Source organism: Hordeum vulgare, chromosome 3H (assembly GCF_904849725.1).
Source record: "Hordeum vulgare subsp. vulgare chromosome 3H, MorexV3_pseudomolecules_assembly, whole genome shotgun sequence".
In the NCBI taxonomy this organism is placed as follows: domain Eukaryota; kingdom Viridiplantae; phylum Streptophyta; class Magnoliopsida; order Poales; family Poaceae; genus Hordeum; species Hordeum vulgare.
The window spans coordinates 10,524,341-10,544,239 of NC_058520.1; the positions used below are offsets into that span (position 1 = coordinate 10,524,341).

At 47.4% G+C, this 19,899-nt stretch overlaps 1 protein-coding gene and 1 pseudogene across 1 annotated transcript; one reads left to right on the forward strand and one right to left on the reverse strand.

Annotated features, from left to right (window-relative positions):
* Positions 1 to 6,960: 6,960 nt before the first annotated feature.
* On the forward strand, positions 6,961 to 12,236 carry LOC123439223 (phenylalanine ammonia-lyase-like). The gene is made up of 2 exons (XM_045115963.1): positions 6,961 to 7,328; positions 10,532 to 12,236. Exons 1-2 carry the CDS (start codon positions 6,961 to 6,963, stop codon positions 12,234 to 12,236), a joined length of 2,073 nt encoding a protein of 690 aa, XP_044971898.1.
* A 3,732-nt stretch (positions 12,237 to 15,968) lies between these two features.
* Positions 15,969 to 17,916, reverse strand: LOC123439224 (annotated as a pseudogene).
* Positions 17,917 to 19,899: the final 1,983 nt, after the last annotated feature.

A 19,899-nucleotide genomic window follows, 5' to 3' on the forward strand; every position in this document is an offset into this window, starting at 1 on the left:
ACTCATTTTGCACATACAAATAAAGAACTTGTTCATATCACATGTGTCACAATTCTCATCATTAAGCCGTCCTAACATTGACGAACAACTTTAATTATTTTAATAAAGGCTATAAAATGCTTAAACAAGATTGATGCAATAAGCCAATTGACAAAGTATTATCACACATATGGTAGATCAAATGAAAATAATGAAGCATGACATAAGTGTATCATTTGTCAAGCTAACAAAATCATCACACGTGATTTAGAGTATATGCACTGAAAATCATTGTCTACAATGTACTCTCAAGTTAAAAGCACATTAGGTGTGTAAACATTCTTCACTGAACATGATATTTATTTGATTTTATCTCGAGAATGCGGCAAAGGCATAACTGGCTAAATCATAATAGACCACAAGGACTTCGCATGAGTAATTCGAGCCAACATTTCATCATGCCTAACCACTTATACGGGACCCAAGTCAAAGCGAATAGTAGTATATCTGCAAAGTGCACTCCCTTCAGCCTCATCGGCCGTTTCCATCACAAGCATATTTTTGTTGGAATTATATATCGTGCAACTATATTCAAGCATCTATGAATTGCTAATATTTGAAATATATCATTATAGAACTATACATGTATTTATGTATGGAACTACTTTACATGATTGTTATGGAATTATTACTAGTTGGAACATATTTAAGTTACATGCTTAAGGAAGTTGGTTGATCATTAGTGAAATACAATATAATATTTATATTAAAAAGACTATCCGGATACATTGACGATGATTGCAAGAAGCTAGATCGTAATTTTAGATTACAACCTTAATGTTGATCTATGTAATTAGAGGAATTTACACTCTATTATGACGCGTTGCTCAAAAGCGTGTACTCCGGGGACATAACGGGTAGAATCCATTAACAGAAAAATATGATCGTGATTAATAATTTAATCGGGACTCTATCTTGAAAAACTAGTTTTAAAAACTAGGAATCTTATTTGCATAAGAGATGGACTGTTTGAAAAGACAGTATAAGAAAGACCCTACCCTCTAGCCTCAGAGATGCGAATTATGAACAACATTATGAATAAGCGCGGGAAAATATGGGTAGACCATAAACCATAAAATACGTACCTTATATATTGGGAAATATTTCCCGCATCGACCGAGCGCTCGAGCGGTCCCACCTCACTCGCTCGCCTGTGTACGCGGAAGCGACTGGGCCAGGTGCATTACATGGGCCCCAAACATTGTGTGGGCCGGTTATGTTTTCATTTTTGTTTCATTGCACAAACTAGCATCGGAATTTTTTGTTACAATTGATGTCACGCCATGCTATAACATGTCTTTCCAAGTTGCTGCATAGGCTAGGATAGTGTTGGGGCGAGGACGAACGGCGGCTGTTATGTGTTTTGCTGCATTGGTTTTTTTTTATACAACCACATCAGATTTTTGTTACAACGCATCGATGTTGATTTATTGCTACAACCACGTCCACCTTTCCTACAACCCACATTTTATTTTCATACCACGCACCATCAGCGTCATTATTTTGCTACAGCCACGTTGATATTTTGTCACAACTATATTTTTGCTGCATCTGTAGCCGAATTTTTGTTACAACTGTAGCTTGTTTTTGCTACCATCGATGATTTTTCATTACATGGTTTGATCTGACGGTCTAACGTGATTCGATCTAACGGCTCATGCGTGACAGGCCGAAAGTTTCGACCGACGCGTGAGCGCCCAGCACTCCCCTTATATATTTGTCGTACCCATGGACATGACCGATTAAACCACATCACCACAAACCGAGTAAATTGCCAAAAACTATCAGAATTCGCGTAACCGTGTCCAGTAGCTGTCACAATACAATTTTGTGTGAAAAACTACCAAAATCTTTCTAATCAGTGGCAAAAAACTACCAAAAATTTTAACTACCCGATTTAGCTCTTTTAACCATTTTTCTGGCAAGGCTGGCCCACATGTTAGGTGCCAGCATGATCCCGCGCATTTCATCAAACAGCTTCAGCGCGAGCCGTCAACGGCAACCGCCACAACGGAGCCGACAAGCCGGAAGCCGCTGCTGGACCGGGTGATGCAACGGGCGGTGCGGGCCGGCGCGGGGTTCGTCGTGGCGCTGGCGGCCTCCGCGGGCCTCGCGGCGTTCTATGGCGTGCTGTTCGTTCTGTCAGTCGTGACGCGGGGCGTGGGCGGCGGCGAGGTCCAGGAGGCGGTGTTCCTCGCGCTGCAGTGCGCGGCGCACCTCGCGGGCGCCGCCCTGGTAGGGGCCGTCCAGCGAGCCGTTCCCACAGAACTCGGCCAGTGGCTTCCCGCTCGCGCCCGCGGACACCAACGGGTAGAAGGCACCGGGCACGCCGGCGTTTGGCTGGTAGAGTGACTCACCGTGGAAATACGCGCCAGCTGCACGGTTGAACGGATGGAGCGGTCCATGGTACCCGCGGCGACGGTGAGCATCCACGGAGCCTCGTTTATAACAGTGCTTTCTCCCGGGCCGGAGTTGCCACCAGCCATGCTCACAAAAATGCCCTTCTCGATGGCGCCGAACGTCCCGATCACAAAAATGCCCACGGCAGCGTCAACACCGGCCAGTATGTCGGACGCCTCGCAGCCTCCATTGAGGTCGCACACCTTGTGTTGGAACCGCAGCCCTCCCTCACTCTCGGCTAGAGGTAGAAGAAGACACAAGACACAAGATTTTCCGGACCGGCGCACGAACGCCGCCGTGGGCGCACGAACACCCCAAACCTTTGTTGTATTCACAGGCTACATCACGACTCGTCATTACAACTGAGGAGTACAATGGCTTTTATAGGCCGGGAACACACACTAGAGCACGTACTTCATCCTTGCGCTACCCACGCCACCATGCCAACTAACTCCGACTCAGTCTCCCTATACACACGTACGCAGCTCACCTGCATGCACTAATAGCCTCAATGTACATCCGGCTTTGTACCTAGCCAAGACGTAGCACCCACGGACTCTTCCTGGTGATCCGGTCATCCGGTCGTGAGCCCGGAGCCCGACTGCACCAGATGCCGTGGCTTATTCCAACACCTTGTACATGGCGACGTGCGCGCGGGCTGCCATCCCGGCGGCGGTGCCCAACGCTTGGCCGAGCAGATTAGCGCCCGGCACGACGGCTCCCGCCGCGGTGCTCGCGGTGTGAGTCCCGTGTCCAAAGTCATCTACCGGCAGCACCCGCGCGTCAGTGCCGTTCGGGCCGTTGAGAGCGGCGACGAAGTTGCGCGCGCCGATGAGCTTGTTGTTGCACGAGGTGCGGTTGAAGTCGCAGCGCCCCTTCCACTTGTCCGGTGGCGCCGGCATGCCGTCGTCGCTGAAGGACGGGTGGTCAGGGAAGATACCCGTGTAGATCACGCCTACGATGACACCGGCACCGAACTCCGACGTGTATCTCCGCCGCCCCTGCTCCACGTTCAGCCCAAGGAACTCAGACGTGTGCGTCGTCAGAGTCGTGTACGTCCGGTCAGGGGTCGCGCTGAGGAACCCGGGCATGGCGGACATCGCCTCGAGCTCGCTCCGCGTCAGCCGGGCCGCCAACCCGCTGGCGACGTGGTGAGCGCCGACGAACCCGTTGGGGGAGCGCGCCCTCGCGCCGAAGCTGTTTGATGAAATGCGCGAGGCCATGCTGACACCTGACATGTGGGCCAGCCTTGTCAGAAAAAGGTCAAAAAAGCTAAATCGGACAGTTAAAACTTTTAATAGTTTTTTATCATTAAGTAGGAAGATTTTGATAGTTTTTCGTAAAAAATATATTGTGGTAGCTACTGAACATGGTTACGTGAATTGTGATAGTTTGGCAATTTACGCCCACAAACCAGGAGTTCCCGCCAGATGATTACGTCTCCAAAAGGATGTTTCCATCAAAGTAACGATGCCAAGGGCGCCACCTCACCGGCCCGACAAGGTAGATATCCATTTTCGCATCCCGCCTGAATATGGTTGGCGACCGAGTATCCTAGGAGGCTAGCACGATGATGGAAATCCTCACCAGATCGAGCACGGTTAGTGATGCAGCAGCGCGTCCCATTCCAGTCACTGCAGTCTCACGCTTTCCACCATCCTGTGATGCCATGTCCACTCCGCCGCCGCCACACTACACCTGCAGAGCAACGTCGCCGAGGTGCACCCACCACACCCTGTCACCCTTCACCTTTGACGGCAAGACAACGGTGCCACGGCCATCACTGTTTTTTTTATAGAAAAGGGAGGATGGCCTCTGCATCTGGACGATGCATGCAGTCATTTTATTAATTATTCAACAAGACTTTACAAAGTAATACATCAGTAAGTCTGATACCACCATCTTGACAACACATGTCGCTACTCCTATCCCCTTGATGAAAGGATGCCGCATGTCCGGGCTAAATATCAAACTGACATCGCACCAAAGTCTAACATCTAAAGCCGGATGCCCAATCCAAGCCACAACGCCGGGACTGGGTAACACACCGGGTGCACTCCCAGTTGGCACCAACGTACACGCTGCAAGGGCCGTCACCACCGTCTTCCATCGATCCATCCTCAAAGCAGCTACTAACGCATTGACCTTGCCTGGCCTCTCTGCCATCGACGTCACCACGACGCCAGACAACGTCGTCCTCCTGTGCGAGTCCATCGCCATATCGGACGTCGAGCCTCCATTGCTCCACGCCGTCGAGATCCACCGCCATGGATATGCAGGATGAAGCACCGCTCCACCAAAGATGCCATCCACTTGTCCCTCGAGCCCGCATACACCTCCAAGAATGACGCTCCCAAGGAGGAAACTACACAAGAGTGTCGCCGTCATCCGATCTGCTGATCCAGGGTTTCCCCCGGAGGTATTGGGTGAAGTTGGGAGCTTCACCTCGATGATGCCTTCATGAAGGAAACGAAGAATATGGACCTCGTCATCATCGGCTCCGGCCACCGGCCGAAGACCAGGTTTTCACCCGGATCCATCCCAAAGAAATCCACCCGACAACCTGTGCACCGTCCCGACCGCCTTCAAAGCCCCAGATCTAGCTGCCTAGATCCGGCGACCGTCCACGACAACACTGTCACCGTAGGAGCCCTAGCGCACCGGCCACTGCCTGAGTGTGCCTCCACTGGAGCCTGGGGGAAGGGCTTCCACCTCTCGTTGCCAAACCGTGAGAGGAGCCGAGATGGATCCCGCGCGCTCGTCACCGTCTCTGACCCGAACCAATCCGTAGAAAAAACCACAAGATCGCCGGTACCGATCCGCCTTGGACAGGGACTGCACCACGCCATGTCCTCGTGGCAAGCCCGAGCTTCACATGCCGCCACCTTCCAGGGCCGCCGCCCCGGGATCCAAGCCGAACATGGCCGCTGCCACCGGCCATGTTCCGCCGTCGCCGACCCGTTGAATCGCCGGCCACCACGACCAAGGCCGCCGCGGCCACGCGAACTCGCCGAGCAGCGAGCACCACTCGATCTTCCCCGAAGCTCTGCAACTCCGCCGCCTTCGCCGAGCCCCACGCCGCAACCTTGCGCCGTCGTCAAGGCGATCCGTCGCGCCGCCGCGGCGCAGATCGGGAAGAAGCGCCCCGACACCATGGGGTGACCCACCTCACCCGATCCGACGTGGGAGAGAAGAGATCCTCCACCGCCGCCGTCAGCCGTCCACGGCTTTGCCCGACGGCTTCCTCTAGCGGCGATGGAGGGGAGGAAGGGGATGGAGGTGCCCGGCGGCACGGTTTAGGGTTTCCACCCGAGCCACCCTAACGGGGGGCGACGCGGGGGCGCGAGATGTCAAAATAACTAATGAATAATGTCGCGAGCCGGTAGGTTGATGGACCTGACGTCCACCACTGTTGGGTGGTGAGGAGAGATTAAAGACGAGGGCTTGTTGGGCGAGGTTAGAGCATCAACAACTAGACATCTCATATTGGTCTCAAATGTCCGGACAATTCGTCCGGTCAATAACCGGTCATAAAAACGTGATTCAACCGGATCTTTTATATCCATCTCAAACGTCTGGACTAACCGGTAATTTTCATATCCATCTCAAATATAAAGATGACATGAGGGTTTGTGGACACGCCTGTTCTGTCCGTCACGTAGAATGCGGCCTCATTTCGGACCATCTTTTCTCTTGCTTTTTTTTTCTTTCTCTTGTTTTTCATCAATCACGTTCAAGTGACTGGAAATATGAAAAAAAATATAAAGATATGGCTGCGCGGACGAAAAAGTAAGAGCTTAAAACGGACACGTCTGATCAGTGACCGAGCGCGTCCGTAAACATTTGATGGGCCGGATTTATAAGTTTCGGGTGTAGATGTTGTTCGAGTGGCCTCAAGGGTACACTTTTTTTTCTGATGAAACAAGACAATAACCGATATACTTTCTCCATCCCAAAATAACTGTCTTAAGCTTAGTATAAATTTGTATTAGAGCTAGCATAAAGTTGAAACACTTATTTTAGAATGGAGGGAGTATTATTTTACTAGACAGCAGGCCAACCACAACTTTGAAATGGTCAAATTCGCTAAGTAACAGCTTTTTATGGTTGACACGGTCAAATTCGATCTCTGGTTTGCTCCAACCAGGTTACGCCAAAATCATGCAAAGTGCAACGCCGACCATACACTAAACTAAGACAAGAGCCAAGAATGCTAGAAGTATTTTATCCGGATCTACAAAGTTATGTACATCATCTAGTGCTAAGCCGGTAAGAGAGTCGGTCAGACGGCAACCACATGACGCCTACAATGACATTCTTTCAGATGTCTTTGTTTCCTTGCACCTCGGAGCAAACAAAGGTTAATCAACCGTCATCTCGGAGGTCGACCATGATGCAACCCATCCAAACCCACCATTATTTAAGCATACCACCTGCCTTTGTTCCTCCAAGAGAAGAGCTCGGTTCAGCACCCACTACACTCAACCAATCAACCACCACCACCCTTCTTCCAACGTATAAATGGCGAGCAATGGAGTCGTCGTTGAGAATAAGGACCCACTTTTCTGGGGTGCTGCGGCGGCCGAGCTCACCGGCAGCCACCTCGACGAGGTCAAGCGCATGGTGGCACACTTCCGCGAGCCTGTCGTCACGATCGTGGGCGCCGGCCTCAGCGTCGGCCATGTGGCTGCGGTCGCCATGGCCAAGGATGGTTCGAACGTCGTCGTGGAGCTCGCCGACGAGGCACGCTCCCGCGTCAAGGCCTGCAGCGAGTGGATCTTGGACTCCGTGGCCAACGGCGGCGACATCTATGGCGTCACGACCGGCTTCGGCGGCACCTCCCACCGGCGCACGAGGGACGGGCACGGCCTCCAGGTTGAGCTCGTAAGGTAAGAAGTCACTATTACACGCCCTACAAAGTTTAGCATCTCAACGTCATGTGGCATGCTATTTATTTTACTTTTTTTTATTTATGATGACACAAGAGACTTACACGTCCACACACACACAAAAAAAATAGAAGACACAGTTCAAAAAAAAAAAGCTCTGCCGTCTTCAACAGACGCGTTAGATAAGTCGTGCACTGAAAAAACAACTAGATAGCGCACGCGATCAAAACTAACGCTCCAGCAGCGGAACTAAAATCCCATGCGCGTCAATAAGGTTCAACCCGCTGGGTAAAACGACATCACGCGCTGCGTATTTGATACGCCCGCTCACACACGCTGCAAAATCTGGACTGCTGTAGGTGGGGCCGTCGGGTTGGACGTCATATTTTGTAGTGCCTGTTGAAGCAAACGCCCTCCAGCGCGTTAAAAATGCTATTTCGACGCTGTATAAATTGTTTGGCGCGCGCCTGTTGAAGATGCTCTTAATATGGGCCATTAGAATTTTTACATATATAATGAGGTACTATTTTGACCTCTCACTGAGATAAGATATTACTAATGATTTTATTGCGGTAATATGGTATTTTTTACTGCAAGCAAAATTAAGCTTTTACTTCTATCTAAAAAAGTTATGCTTCATCGAGATTACCCAATTTAGCGAAAGTTTAGCCAGTTCCGGTTCAAACTCCTTTTAAATCATCATAGCGATCTAATAGTTTTTTTAGCAACAACGATCTAACAATCAAAATCATTAATTGAGGAGTACTCCTTTTAAAGATCATTCTCACCTCCCCGGTTTTGACAAGTTTGTTGCTGAGTTTTTCCTTTTTTTCGTAGATTCATATTTTCAAAATGTTTTATCTCTTAAAGTGTGCGTCCAAATCTCGAACTATTTTCACCGTTGGGTTCCTCCCGTAAATATCTTCAAAACTTGATCCCATGTTGATAGGTTTTGATGAAGTTTTTTTTTCACAAAAAAACCGTACGTAAAAAACCGGACAGAGAAACCGTGCCTCTCCCGATAGAAAAAATAAATAGAAAACACATTTTTTTTTCAAGATGCACGGTCGTGCCTCCCGTGAAGGCAAAAGCGTGCCCTCATGAAAAAAAACAAAGTACAAATTTGTTTTCTGTTCCTAAAAGACACGGGCGTGCCTCTCGGAAGCAAAACCATGCCTCCCGCGAAAACAAAAATGTGCCTCTCGCAAAAAAAAATAGAAAACGTGTTTTTTGTTTCGTTTTCGAAAGGCATAGCATGCCTCTCGCAAAAGCAAAACCGCGGCTCTCGCAGAAAAGAAAAACAGAAAACAAGTTTTTTCGCGCAAAAATCATCTAAAACCTAAGAAAGACCGGTGAAAAAACAAAACACCAAAGAAACAATCTAAAAAGGCTAAAATGAATGCAAAAATTATTCAGGGAAAACACTCAAAGTGCGACATGTGGCAGCGACTGAGAGCGTGCCAAGTGGCGACGTGTGGGAGCGATCGTTGAAAGGCTCCGGAAGAAGTGCTCCCTAACTAGTTCCTCGAATCTAACATTTGTGTCCCGGATAGACTTGCATAGTTGGCGTGGCCCGATGATCCACGCCCAAAGCTGAAGGTTGGACTGAGCTCAACTCCAATTTTGACCCAAAGTAAAAGCCCGAAATACATATAAACAATGGTTTTGATACAAATATAACTATGAGACAATATTTATATCCATGGAATTGTTTAAAATGGTATTATTTAATCTTAAAAACACTCTATTTAATAGTTTTGGGCCGTGTTGACTTGGGCTCGGGTTTTTTGATCGGCCTTTCTAAAGCCCAGCTCAAGGAATGATTAGATCTACTTAAGGCCGTGTAACATGCCATGTAGACTCGAAAATAAACCCGGGTTTTTTTTGTCTTGCTAAGCAGTTTCAACCGGGAGACGGGTGTAAGAAACGCGAGCAGAACCATGAATTGGAATGCTGTGTATACCCGACGGCTGAAACTCGCCTAGCTGATTGCAAAAAGGGCTAAACTGTCCCAAAATTTGCTAATCTATATGAAAAACTATTAAATTTGGCAATTCGCATAAAATGTCACAATAGGATGTAAGATGTACTCTTTATTTCCTAACTTGAGAAATAATACCAGTGTAAACTAAACATGTAATCACTTACGATAAATATCTGCCAGTTAGAGTTTATGTTATATTTGTCTATTTCAATTTTGTTGGTCCACAAGGTAGAAACTGTATGTGTGCATGCGTTTGTGTACTTTCTAGTTGAAGAAATAATTTTTTTTTATTATTTATCTTCTGAAAATTTTAGAAATACACATAAAAATATTGTGTGTGTGTGTAGTTTCTAGTTGAAGATATAATTTTAATTATTAATTATCTTGTGATTTTTTTTACAAATGCACATGTCAATATCGTGTGTGTATGCTATTTTAAGTATTTATTTATGTGGATAATATATATACCAAATAGTATTTCATCATGATTCATGTATACTTTTTCAGATTTTTTGTTTAAACTTCAAAATATCATTTTTGAATTTTCAATAAAAGGAGCTCCATGGTGCCCGAGCTATATTAGGCATTTGCGAACATACAATCACTAATATTCAATTATATGAAAACTATCTTCTAAGATAAATAGTGCGCTGCCACATTCAAATTGATATTTTAGTTTATCATGAGAACATTTAATCAGTGACAATAGTATAGTTATAAGAAATATCTTATAATTTTTACGCTAGCACTCTCAAATTGAATATAGTACTAGTACTATGGAAAGTGACAGGATGATCCTGAGTCCATATGAGTAAAAAAAATCATATGTTCTTATGCACAAACATATTCCAAAAAAATTATACAAGTAATGTGGATACATACAGAAACTCATGCATGTAAACTTTTTGTAGAAGAATGTGATAATATGCGAGCTTTGTGAAATTTATAAAACGGAACAAGTTACATGTCATATACATTCTAGCAACTTTTTCCACATACCTATTTTATTTTTATTTTTTGCACAGCTCCTATGTGGTCATATTTTTCGTAAGAAAATTGACAAGGCTAAATTTGTTGAAACTTATAAATGGTGTTCCTAGTTACAAAAGAATGGTCCTTGTGTACCAAAGACCCAGACTTGTGTGTAACAAATAAAGTTACAGGAACTAAACCAGTCTGTTGCCCGGCCGGCATTGACAATATTCTTCCGTACGTGCAGGCATCTCATTGCTGGTATATTCGGCACTGGACGAGACCACGAACTGCCATTGGAGGTTACACGCGCGTCCATGCTCGTTCGCATCAACACCCTCCTCCAAGGCTATTCTGGCATTCGTTTCGAAATCCTCGAGGCCATCACAAAGCTCATCAACAAAGGAGTACACCCAAGGATTCCCCTCCGGGGCAGCATCACCGCGAGCGGCGACGTGGTTCCGCTTGCTTACATCGCCGGTGTCCTCACCGGACGGCCCAATGCGCAGGCAGTTACCCATGATGGTAGAATGGTCGATGCCGCCGAGGCATTGAAGATGGCCGGGATAGATGGTGGCTTCTTCAAACTGAACCCCAAGGAGGGTCTTGCAATTGTAAATGGCACAGCGGTGGGTTCTGCCCTTGCAGCCATGGTGTTGTTTGACTGCAATGTCCTCGCTGTCCTATCCGAAATTTTGGCGGCGGTGTTTTGTGAGGTAACGTACGGCAAAGTGGAATACACCGACCACCTGATCCACAAGTTGAAACATCACCCTGGCTCGATCGAGGCCGCGGCTATCATGGAGCACATTCTGGCTGGTAGCTCATTCATGATCCATGCCAAGATGGTGAATGATATGGACCCGCTCCTCAAGCCAAAGCAGGACAGGTATGCGCTCCGTACCGCGCCGCAATGGCTTGGCCCACAGATCGAGGTCATTCGGGCAGCTACCAAGTCTATCGAGCGTGAGGTGAACTCTGTCAATGACAACCCAGTCATCGACGTCAAACGTGGCAAAGCTCTCCATTGTGGTAATTTCCAGGGAACACCCATCGGTGTCTCCATGGACAACACACGTCTTGCCATTGCCAACATTGGGAAGCTCATGTTCGCGCAGTTCTCAGAGCTCGTGAATGAGTTCTACAACAATGGGTTGACGTCGAACCTGGCTGGCAGTCGCAACCCGAGCTTGGACTATGGTCTCAAAGGCATCGAGATTGCCATGGCCTCCTACTGCTCCGAGCTCCAATACCTTGCCAACCCAGTGACCACCCATGTCCAAAGCGCGGAGCAGCACAACCAGGGGGTGAACTCGCTCGGCCTTATCTCAGCCAGGAAAACTGCAGAAGCGGTGGACATGCTGAAACTCATGTCCTCCACGTACATGGTGGCGCTTTGCCAGGCCGTCGACCTCCGTCACCTCGAGAGGAACATCAAGATCAACGTGAGCAGATGTGTAGCAGAGGTTGCCAAGAAGGTACTCAATTCTTCTAGCATCGAGGAGAAGCTCGCATTCGCTGTCGACCGCGTGGATGTGTTCAGCTACGCCGACGACCCTTGCAGCACCAACTACCCCCTGATGCACAAGCTACGCAGCGTGCTCCTTGAGCATGCTCTGGCCAGCAGGGGCGGCGACGAGGATGTGTTGTCCAAGATCAGTAAGTTGGAGGAGGAGCTAGGGTTGGTGCTGCCAAGGGAGATCGAGGCCGCACGCGTCGCCGTGGAGAAGGGCAACGCACCCATCCCAAACATGATCATGGGGAGCAGGTCATTCCCTCTCTACCGGTTTGTTCGTGAGGAACTCGGCTGCGTGTTCCTCACCGGGGAGAAGCTTCTCGCGCCCGGCGAAGAGTGTGACAAGGTGTTTGTGGGGATCAGCCAGGGCAAGCTCATCGACCCCATGCTCGAATGCCTCAAGGAGTGGAACGGTGAGCCTCTGCCCATCAACTAACTGCATGCGTCTAGCTAACACGTTCTATCTCCATGCGTGCCATGTCTGAATAAGTGAACAATAATACTACTATTGTTCATGTGTTTTTAGACCATTTCGTGTGTAAGTGTAGCTTGTTTTTCGTTTGGACGGAATTTGTATCCTATCATTTTGTAACACGTGTACATTGTGTAAAGTGTGTCCATGCATGTAATTCTTGCCCCTTTTTTGTTTGTTCTTGAACACCTGCACGCATTGCTCCCAGCCAACACATATATGGCACGCTTAAACGGGCATGGGCCAAGCATATGACCACGTTGACTGGATTTTTCTTGAAAGGATTCTGAACCAGTTGGGTTTCTCCGATGCGCTATTGCTGGTGTGTGTATGGAAGATTTTCGTGTTCCACGTGCAACGCAACTCTTCAGTTTCATTGGCTCCAGGTGGGTCGAAAGTCGAAAGTATTCTTGCTTCGACTTGCCTAGACAGTTTCTGAATCCTCGTCGTCAGTTCACAAAAAACAAGAAGAACTTTATGAAAAGTAAAGTTGTCAAAAACTCGACACCACCTGCATTGACAGGCCAAGAGATCCAACGTGATCCAGAGCATCCAGGGTATTTCAAGGGGTATAATTCGGAACACGTATGGACTCACAAGACATACTTGTGGGATCTGCATTACTTCAAATACCTCCTTCTTTCACACAACATCGACATGATGTACACTGAAAAGAATATCGGAAAGGCCAATTTTGATACATTGTTCGACATAGAGGGGAAGTCAAAGGATAATCCTAAGGCTAGAGTCGATAAGCAGACTCTGTGATAGACCGATACAAAACTTGCGACAATCGAAAGAAAAACTGAACTGGTCGAAGCCAGAGGTCTGATTCAATCTAAAAAGGGGAGCTATGAGAAAAATTATCTTGTGGATTAAAATGCAATTGATGTTCCCCAGCGCTGGCGCTCGGGGTCGTCGCTCCTACCGGAGCTGCAGCCAGGGCTCCATATTCGGCCTAACATGATGGCGTTTGGCGTCGTGATTGGGCTCACCGGCGGCGAGAAATGGGAGGTGGGATTGGGGAATCGTGGGGAAACGCAGCGGCGGGGGATAGAATTTCAACCCGTGTCTACCACGTAAATCCGTAGATATACCGTTTCGGGGGGTAAGGTTTGCGGGCCACCGTAAAATGTTTTACGGATCGGACGGGTATACGGGCTCTATTTTGGCCAAAAAATTGAACCATACTCGTCCAAATATTACGGATCCGCGTTTTAAAGTTGCTCTTACACCATGGTGGCTTGCATTGATTTTTCTCCACGAAGGGGCGCAACAAGAACAAGTAGTAGTAGCATGGATGCCTGTATCGCCTTGCCGGTCTGATTTTGTTGGACCGTGATCGTGACGCCGTCATGGGCACGAGACAAGCACCATCAATTGAATCAGCAGCTGGCACTGCCCTCATTGCAGTGCAGGGTCAAGCTTCAAAATAGAAAGAAAGTTTGTGATGTGCCGTGTACAGTATGCATGCCGATGCTTGTTCAGGAAGACAAGGCGTACGCCTGCTCCTCTACCCCTCTCATGTGGACTCTGCTAGCTGCCATCTGTCATAAGCTAGCAAAGCAGGGCGCAGCAGCTTTGCACCGTGGAGCAGTGCGTGGCGTGTGACACAAGGGAAACTCACTGATTGTCATTGGATATCTTTAATTCCAATTTATTCTTTGAGATGGGGTGGAACCTGGGTATGAGCCAGATTGTTCTTTTGCTACACACCAGTGGCGCACCTCTTGAAGCGGTATTATGCACACTAAGAGAAACTCCATTGGGCTGATCCAAACGGACGGTGATTTTGTCAGCTTTTCGTCAATTTGGGTTGATCCGGCGGACACCAACGTCCGCTTCGACGTTCGGGTCGACGCATGCGCCCAACACTGGTCCGATTCATTTTTTGTCGATGCGTCAAAAAAAATAAAGGATTTCCAAAAATAATAAGCAAGCATTAAGCATTAAAAGCCGGTCACGAAGACCTACGAGAGTCCATGCGTCCCCATTACATTATAGTTGAAAAAAAAACTAGGCGTCCTCGTCGTTGGCGGTGAGCTCGGGATGCGCCGGTGCGGTGGCACAACCGGCGCGGGCAGTGCTGATAGCGGCGGTGGCGCAGCACGGGCACGCGCCTCCGCCAGGGCCCTCTTAGCATGGAGGTAGGTGACCTTCTCCGAAAGCAGCGCACGGGCATAGACGACGGGGGTGTTGCTGTTGTTGTCCATGGCTGCTGGCTAGGGTCGCCGACGAGGAAACAGAGCGGTGGCGAGATGGGGGCGGGGTTTGGAAGCAGATGAGGCCGACTCCCTCCGCACGCTCGGATTAAAAAAGACCGACCGCGGACGCTGACAAGTGGGCTCGACGAGGGCGGCCGTCACAAATTATATTGACCGTGGTGGTTGGGACGGACACCCAGAGAGTGCGCTTGCGTCCGCGCTGACACATTTCAGTTTTAAATTTGGGTCGGAGATGGGTCGGCGCGACGCAAAGCGGACGCATTTTGAAAATGAGTCGGCACGTTGGGCCATCACTTTTGTCCGCGCGGCCTCAAACGGTCTGCGGCGAACGAAATGGATCGCCCCGTTGAAGTTTTTTCTCTAATCAAGCTTTCGTAGTTATTAATGTATTGACAGTGCAGATAGGCAACAGTGGTGACAGTTTGTAAGTTTCTCTTTTTCTGCAATAATCTAAGTTTACCCGAATGTGAACCTCTATTTGCTATCTGAAGCAATAAGATGTGCAACCCATTAGAAAGGCGCTTTGCGGCATGTGTGAAGCCTAGGAAATAAGAAAGTTTTCCTACAAGTTGACACATCTACGGGATAAAAACATACATGATGTCATTTGACCTCTAACGGATTTTGTAATAAACGAAAAACCATTTAGAAATTTAGGAACTATTAATCATTGTGGTTATCTAGGAATGTTAGAGAAAAGAAGTATAAGAAATATGACATGATCAAGGAGAAGAGAAAGAGAATCATGTTAACCATCAACCACTGAAATAAACGAATTTCTAACATTTTCCTTATAGTTTCTCCGTCACAGTTTATAAGGCATGCACGAATACTTAGGTCGTCAATTTAACTTATATAAAATATATTATTGAACATAAAAATTATATCATTCGAAAATAGAACATCTAAAGTTTCTAATGATATATTTTTTATAATATATGCCTTTCATTAAGTTTGTCAAATTAACAACCTAGATACATGTGCCGGACTTATAAACTCAAACGGAGGGAGTAACATGTCTCTTCCATAACAACAATAATATCCTGGATAGATTTGCCTAACAATTCATATCCTGGATGGAGGAGAGGGCTCCTGGAGGATGGAGCATGCCCTGCTTATGTACAGAAACAAGCATATATACTTTAGGTATGGGGTATCTATCTAGCCGACTAAAATCCAGCAAGGCAACATCCTGTACACATGAAATAGCGACTAAGTTATGGAAGTGGCTATCACCTTAGTACTAGATTATATATTAAAATTTTATTTTATATCTTTGAACAGAAATGTGTTGTTTATAATGTTTTCATGAGATAGCATTTTTAGTAGTTTCCGTATTATTGTATTTGACCACACAAGTGATTTTCAAAGTAATCATGCCCTCAGGACAAGAAAGCTTTTTTTTTCTTTGTCAGAGATTATGGCATACGAACTGAAGATAGAAACTGATAGAATTGGTGCGCAGCAATACTAATTCCAACTCCCATCTACTACTCTACTGCTACCCTTGCTCCAGTTCAGATTCGTTACAGTAAAACAGAACCTACTTCATCCACTGTGGAGTCTCAACTAGTGAACTCTCAACACATCTTGCAACCAAGTACGATAAGAAGCACCAAAATAAACCGAAATCTTCTGCATCCTACCAGGAGACGACCGGTCATCAGCCCCTACTCATCATCGCCCTCCTCCTCCTCGTAGTTGTCATCCTCGTCAGTCGTTTCCTCCCCCAGCTCATCGTCGTCGTCATCACACATCAGCTCCATCGATATCTATGGTGATTGTGAGAACGGCAGATGACTTGGGCACAAAGCTGAAGAAACTGCTCTTAGGCAGCCCATCTGACAGTGACGAGCTTGTGACCGAGTCCAGTGACGAGAGCTGGTAATGCCCCATCCAGCACGAGAAACCGACAGAACATCCGAACCTGGACAACTCCAAGATCTTGGGCTGGACATGTACGAGCGAGATGCCATGCAGCGTTAACTCCGGTGAGGACACATTGAGCAAGAAGAGATTGCCATCCTGGGCACGGAGGACATGCATGCCAGGCTTGGCAGTGAGATGAAACGGCACGTAGTACTTGAACACTGTCATCAGCCACTTGTGCTGGGAGGTGAAGTGGTCCAGGAGCGTGGCTGTTGTGCCAGCGAAGCCGCAGCCGGGCTCCGGGCAGTAGCACGGCTCGTGCGGGCACACCTCCTTGTGTTCTCCCTTGAGGTAGTAGGTGATCATGTCGGTGCAGCCGTGCTCAGCATAGGGGCAAGGAACAAGGATGGATTCGACGATGCGCTCCATGCCATAGCAGCTGCTCTTGAGGACAGCTCCAGAGCAGGCCTGGCATTTGCCGTCCGGGAGCTTGTCACAACAAGGTGAGCAGACGAAATGCCCAAGGGTACACTACAAAGGATTCACGAAGCAAGCTCGGAATTAACTTCCCCACAAACAAGGCAACACCGCGTCAAAATGAAGAGACCGAGCAAGCTCAGCCATCTCAACAGGATTTGGATGTCAGCATATATACTAGAAGAAATGCATCCGATTACCTGGAAAACGGGCGGCCTGAGAGGGGCGGAGCAGACAGGGCAGTCAAAGACCTCCATCGCCATTGTGACATTCTGCTTCTTGACGACCCTCTCCTCCTCTTTGATTGCTTCTGTTTCCTTGTTGATGCTGCTACTCTTCGCCTCCATAAGAGCTAGCTAGGGCCACCCACCAGTGCTACAGATTACAAACCAATCTGTTAAATTTATTCATTTCACCACAATTTTGTAGGCGATAAAAGATGATGCCAAAGTAAGGTTCACAGGTGTGCCTGGCCATGTATTTTGAAAGGTACAATTACTTCCACACGAAACTGGAAACTCCTTTGACATTGTACCATATATAAGAATCAGAGGGTGAATTTATTATGTAGTTCGAGCTCTACATGTTCTACACTCCTACTCCACACAAGATCCTCTACGCGGGGCACAAAACGGGAAGCAAAATTGAAGCGAACTCGCAGACTATGGGGGCCTCTAACCAGGGAGGCATATCAGCAAACAGTTGGACTGCACATCAAGCAAGCAGCGAACGAGCAGCCCCGCATCCTGCATCCACCGGGCAGATGCAAGAAGAGCAGTTCTAACCGTAGACAACAGATGCGGATCTCTGGCTCGGTACCGTAACCTCTAGAGGGCAGAGAAACGAGGTGCTCGGATCAATCGACGGAGCGAGCGAGCGAGCGACCCGCCGGTGGCTCGGCTGGACGAGGAGGGGGAAGCAAGACTCACCGTGACGCGACCTGCAGTCGAGATGAAGCCGACGGCCGGGGTCGCGGCGGGGGCGAGCAGCAGGGAGGGAGGATGCGGCGGCCGATCGAGTGTTCGGAGTTGCGTGGGTGAAGTGAGGTTGCAAGCCTGCGCCGCCCGAATGGCCGGAACTTAAAAATGCCCACAAGGCTCGTACGTATCTCTAGGTTCATAAATAGACCAATATAATATAAGTTATATATCGCTTTTAAATTTTTAATGTAAACGATGGATTCTGATGCTTCGTCCGGCGAGGAGTATGGACCGACGTAGGTTGATCAACCGATCAAGATGAGTTCTTCGATTCATCAGATTCGAACGAAGAAGTGGACATGAGGATTCATCGGATTCGAACGAAGAAGAAATGGTCCGGGAAGTAGAGCACATTCTCAATTTCAACGGCTCAATCAAAGGAAGAAGAGTCATCAATCGGGGTAGGGTATCAGGAGCAAAGCTACTGCAAATGGATTACTTTGATTCGGAACCAACTTTTCCGGCTGATACATTTTTTTTCATCGTTGTTTTTGCGCATTGTGGAGTGAGTGGAGGCACACGATAACTACTTCAAGCTCACAAGGGATTGTTGCGGTCAACTTGCTTTCTCTGCCAAGCAGACGTGCACGACTGCTACGAGGATGCTTGCACTTGGTATTGCGACAGATGTCGTTGGTGACATGATCGGGATGGGGGAGAGCACATGCCTGAAAACTACTGTCAAGTTTGACCATGTTGTGGTGGACGTGTTTGAAGCAGAGTATCTGAGAGAACCAAATGCACAGGATACGAAGTTGTTGGCTATTGGAAAGGCGAGAGGGTTTTCAGGAATGTTCGGATCAATCGATTGCATACATTGGCAATGAAAGAACTGTCCCAAAGGTTTGCGATAAATGTATCAAGGTCACACAAAAGAGGCCACCATCATATTAAAGGCGGTGGCATCACTAACTTATGGATTTGGCATGCTTACTTTGAAATGTCAGGTTCTCGCAACGACATCAACGTGCTTCAACGATCTCCGGTGTTCAAGAGGCTTTGCAACGGGGAATCACCACCATGCAACTACACTGTCAACGGTTGAGACTACAACATGGGATACTATCTTGTCGATAGTATATACCCTCAGTGGGCTGCATTTGTGAAGACCATATCTGAAACACATGGCAGGAAATAAAAGCACTTCGCAAAAATGCAGGAAGCAGCTAGGAAGGATGTGGAGAGGATTTTTGAAGTGTTACAAGCGCGTTGGAGAATTGTTCGTGAGGCTGCAATGATGTGGGAACAAGAAATTTTATGACAACTCATGACATGTTATGTTATTTTGCACAATATGAACGTCGAGGATGAGGGTGATGGTGTAGCTCAAACCAATGATTTTGAAGCACCTCGAGAACAAGTTGAAATCCCTTAAGTTTAAGATGCAATGCAGCTTATGAATTTTCCGGTGCACACGTAACTACTCAATGATCTGATGGACCATATATGAACCCACAATAAAAATCAAAGAGTAGATGATTGATTGTGCACTTTAAATAAAATTGATGTAAACACGTTTAATGTTCAGTACCAATATTTGTTTTACATGAGACAGTTAGTATCGGATGAAAAACGTGCATGGCTTTATATGGCTTTGAGGGTCCGAATATGAGGTATGCATGCGTCCGCGGGCGTGCCCGGCCGCGTCTGCGGGCGTATAAGGGCCGGATTTGCCCAGTCCGGCTGTAGATGCTCTAAGTGTGGTGTGGCATAAATACATTGCCATCCCCAACGAATTTTTTATGAGGACTGCTACGCGTCGGTCGACGGATCTTAAAAGATCCGTCGCCTTGCGAGTCGTTGGATCTAGCGGGATAAACATTTTTTTATTTTACAATAAATACACTTTTACGGAAACATTTACAATAGAGGTTTTGTTGCAGAATTTTTTCGCAACAGAGATTATGTTGCGAATATATTTTTTAACATGGGTGTTGTTTTGGAAAAAATTAACACCACAGGCAATGTTGTAAAAATATTTGCAGTTGTTTTTTTTTTATTTTTTGCAATTTGAATATTGTTGTGGAGAGTAATTTTGCAACACACGTAATGTTACAGAAAGAGAGACGTAAAGAC

What these genes read in the sequence shown, in the direction of transcription:
- LOC123439223 (XM_045115963.1), top strand. Translation starts at nt 6,961, where the DNA reads ATGGCGAGCAATGGAGTCGTCGTTGAGAATAAGGACCCACTTTTCTGG. An exon ending in CTCCAGGTTGAGCTCGTAAG is followed by an intron (nt 7,329 to 10,531) that starts GTAAGAAGTCAC and finishes CCGTACGTGCAG; the next exon opens with GCATCTCATTGCTGGTATAT.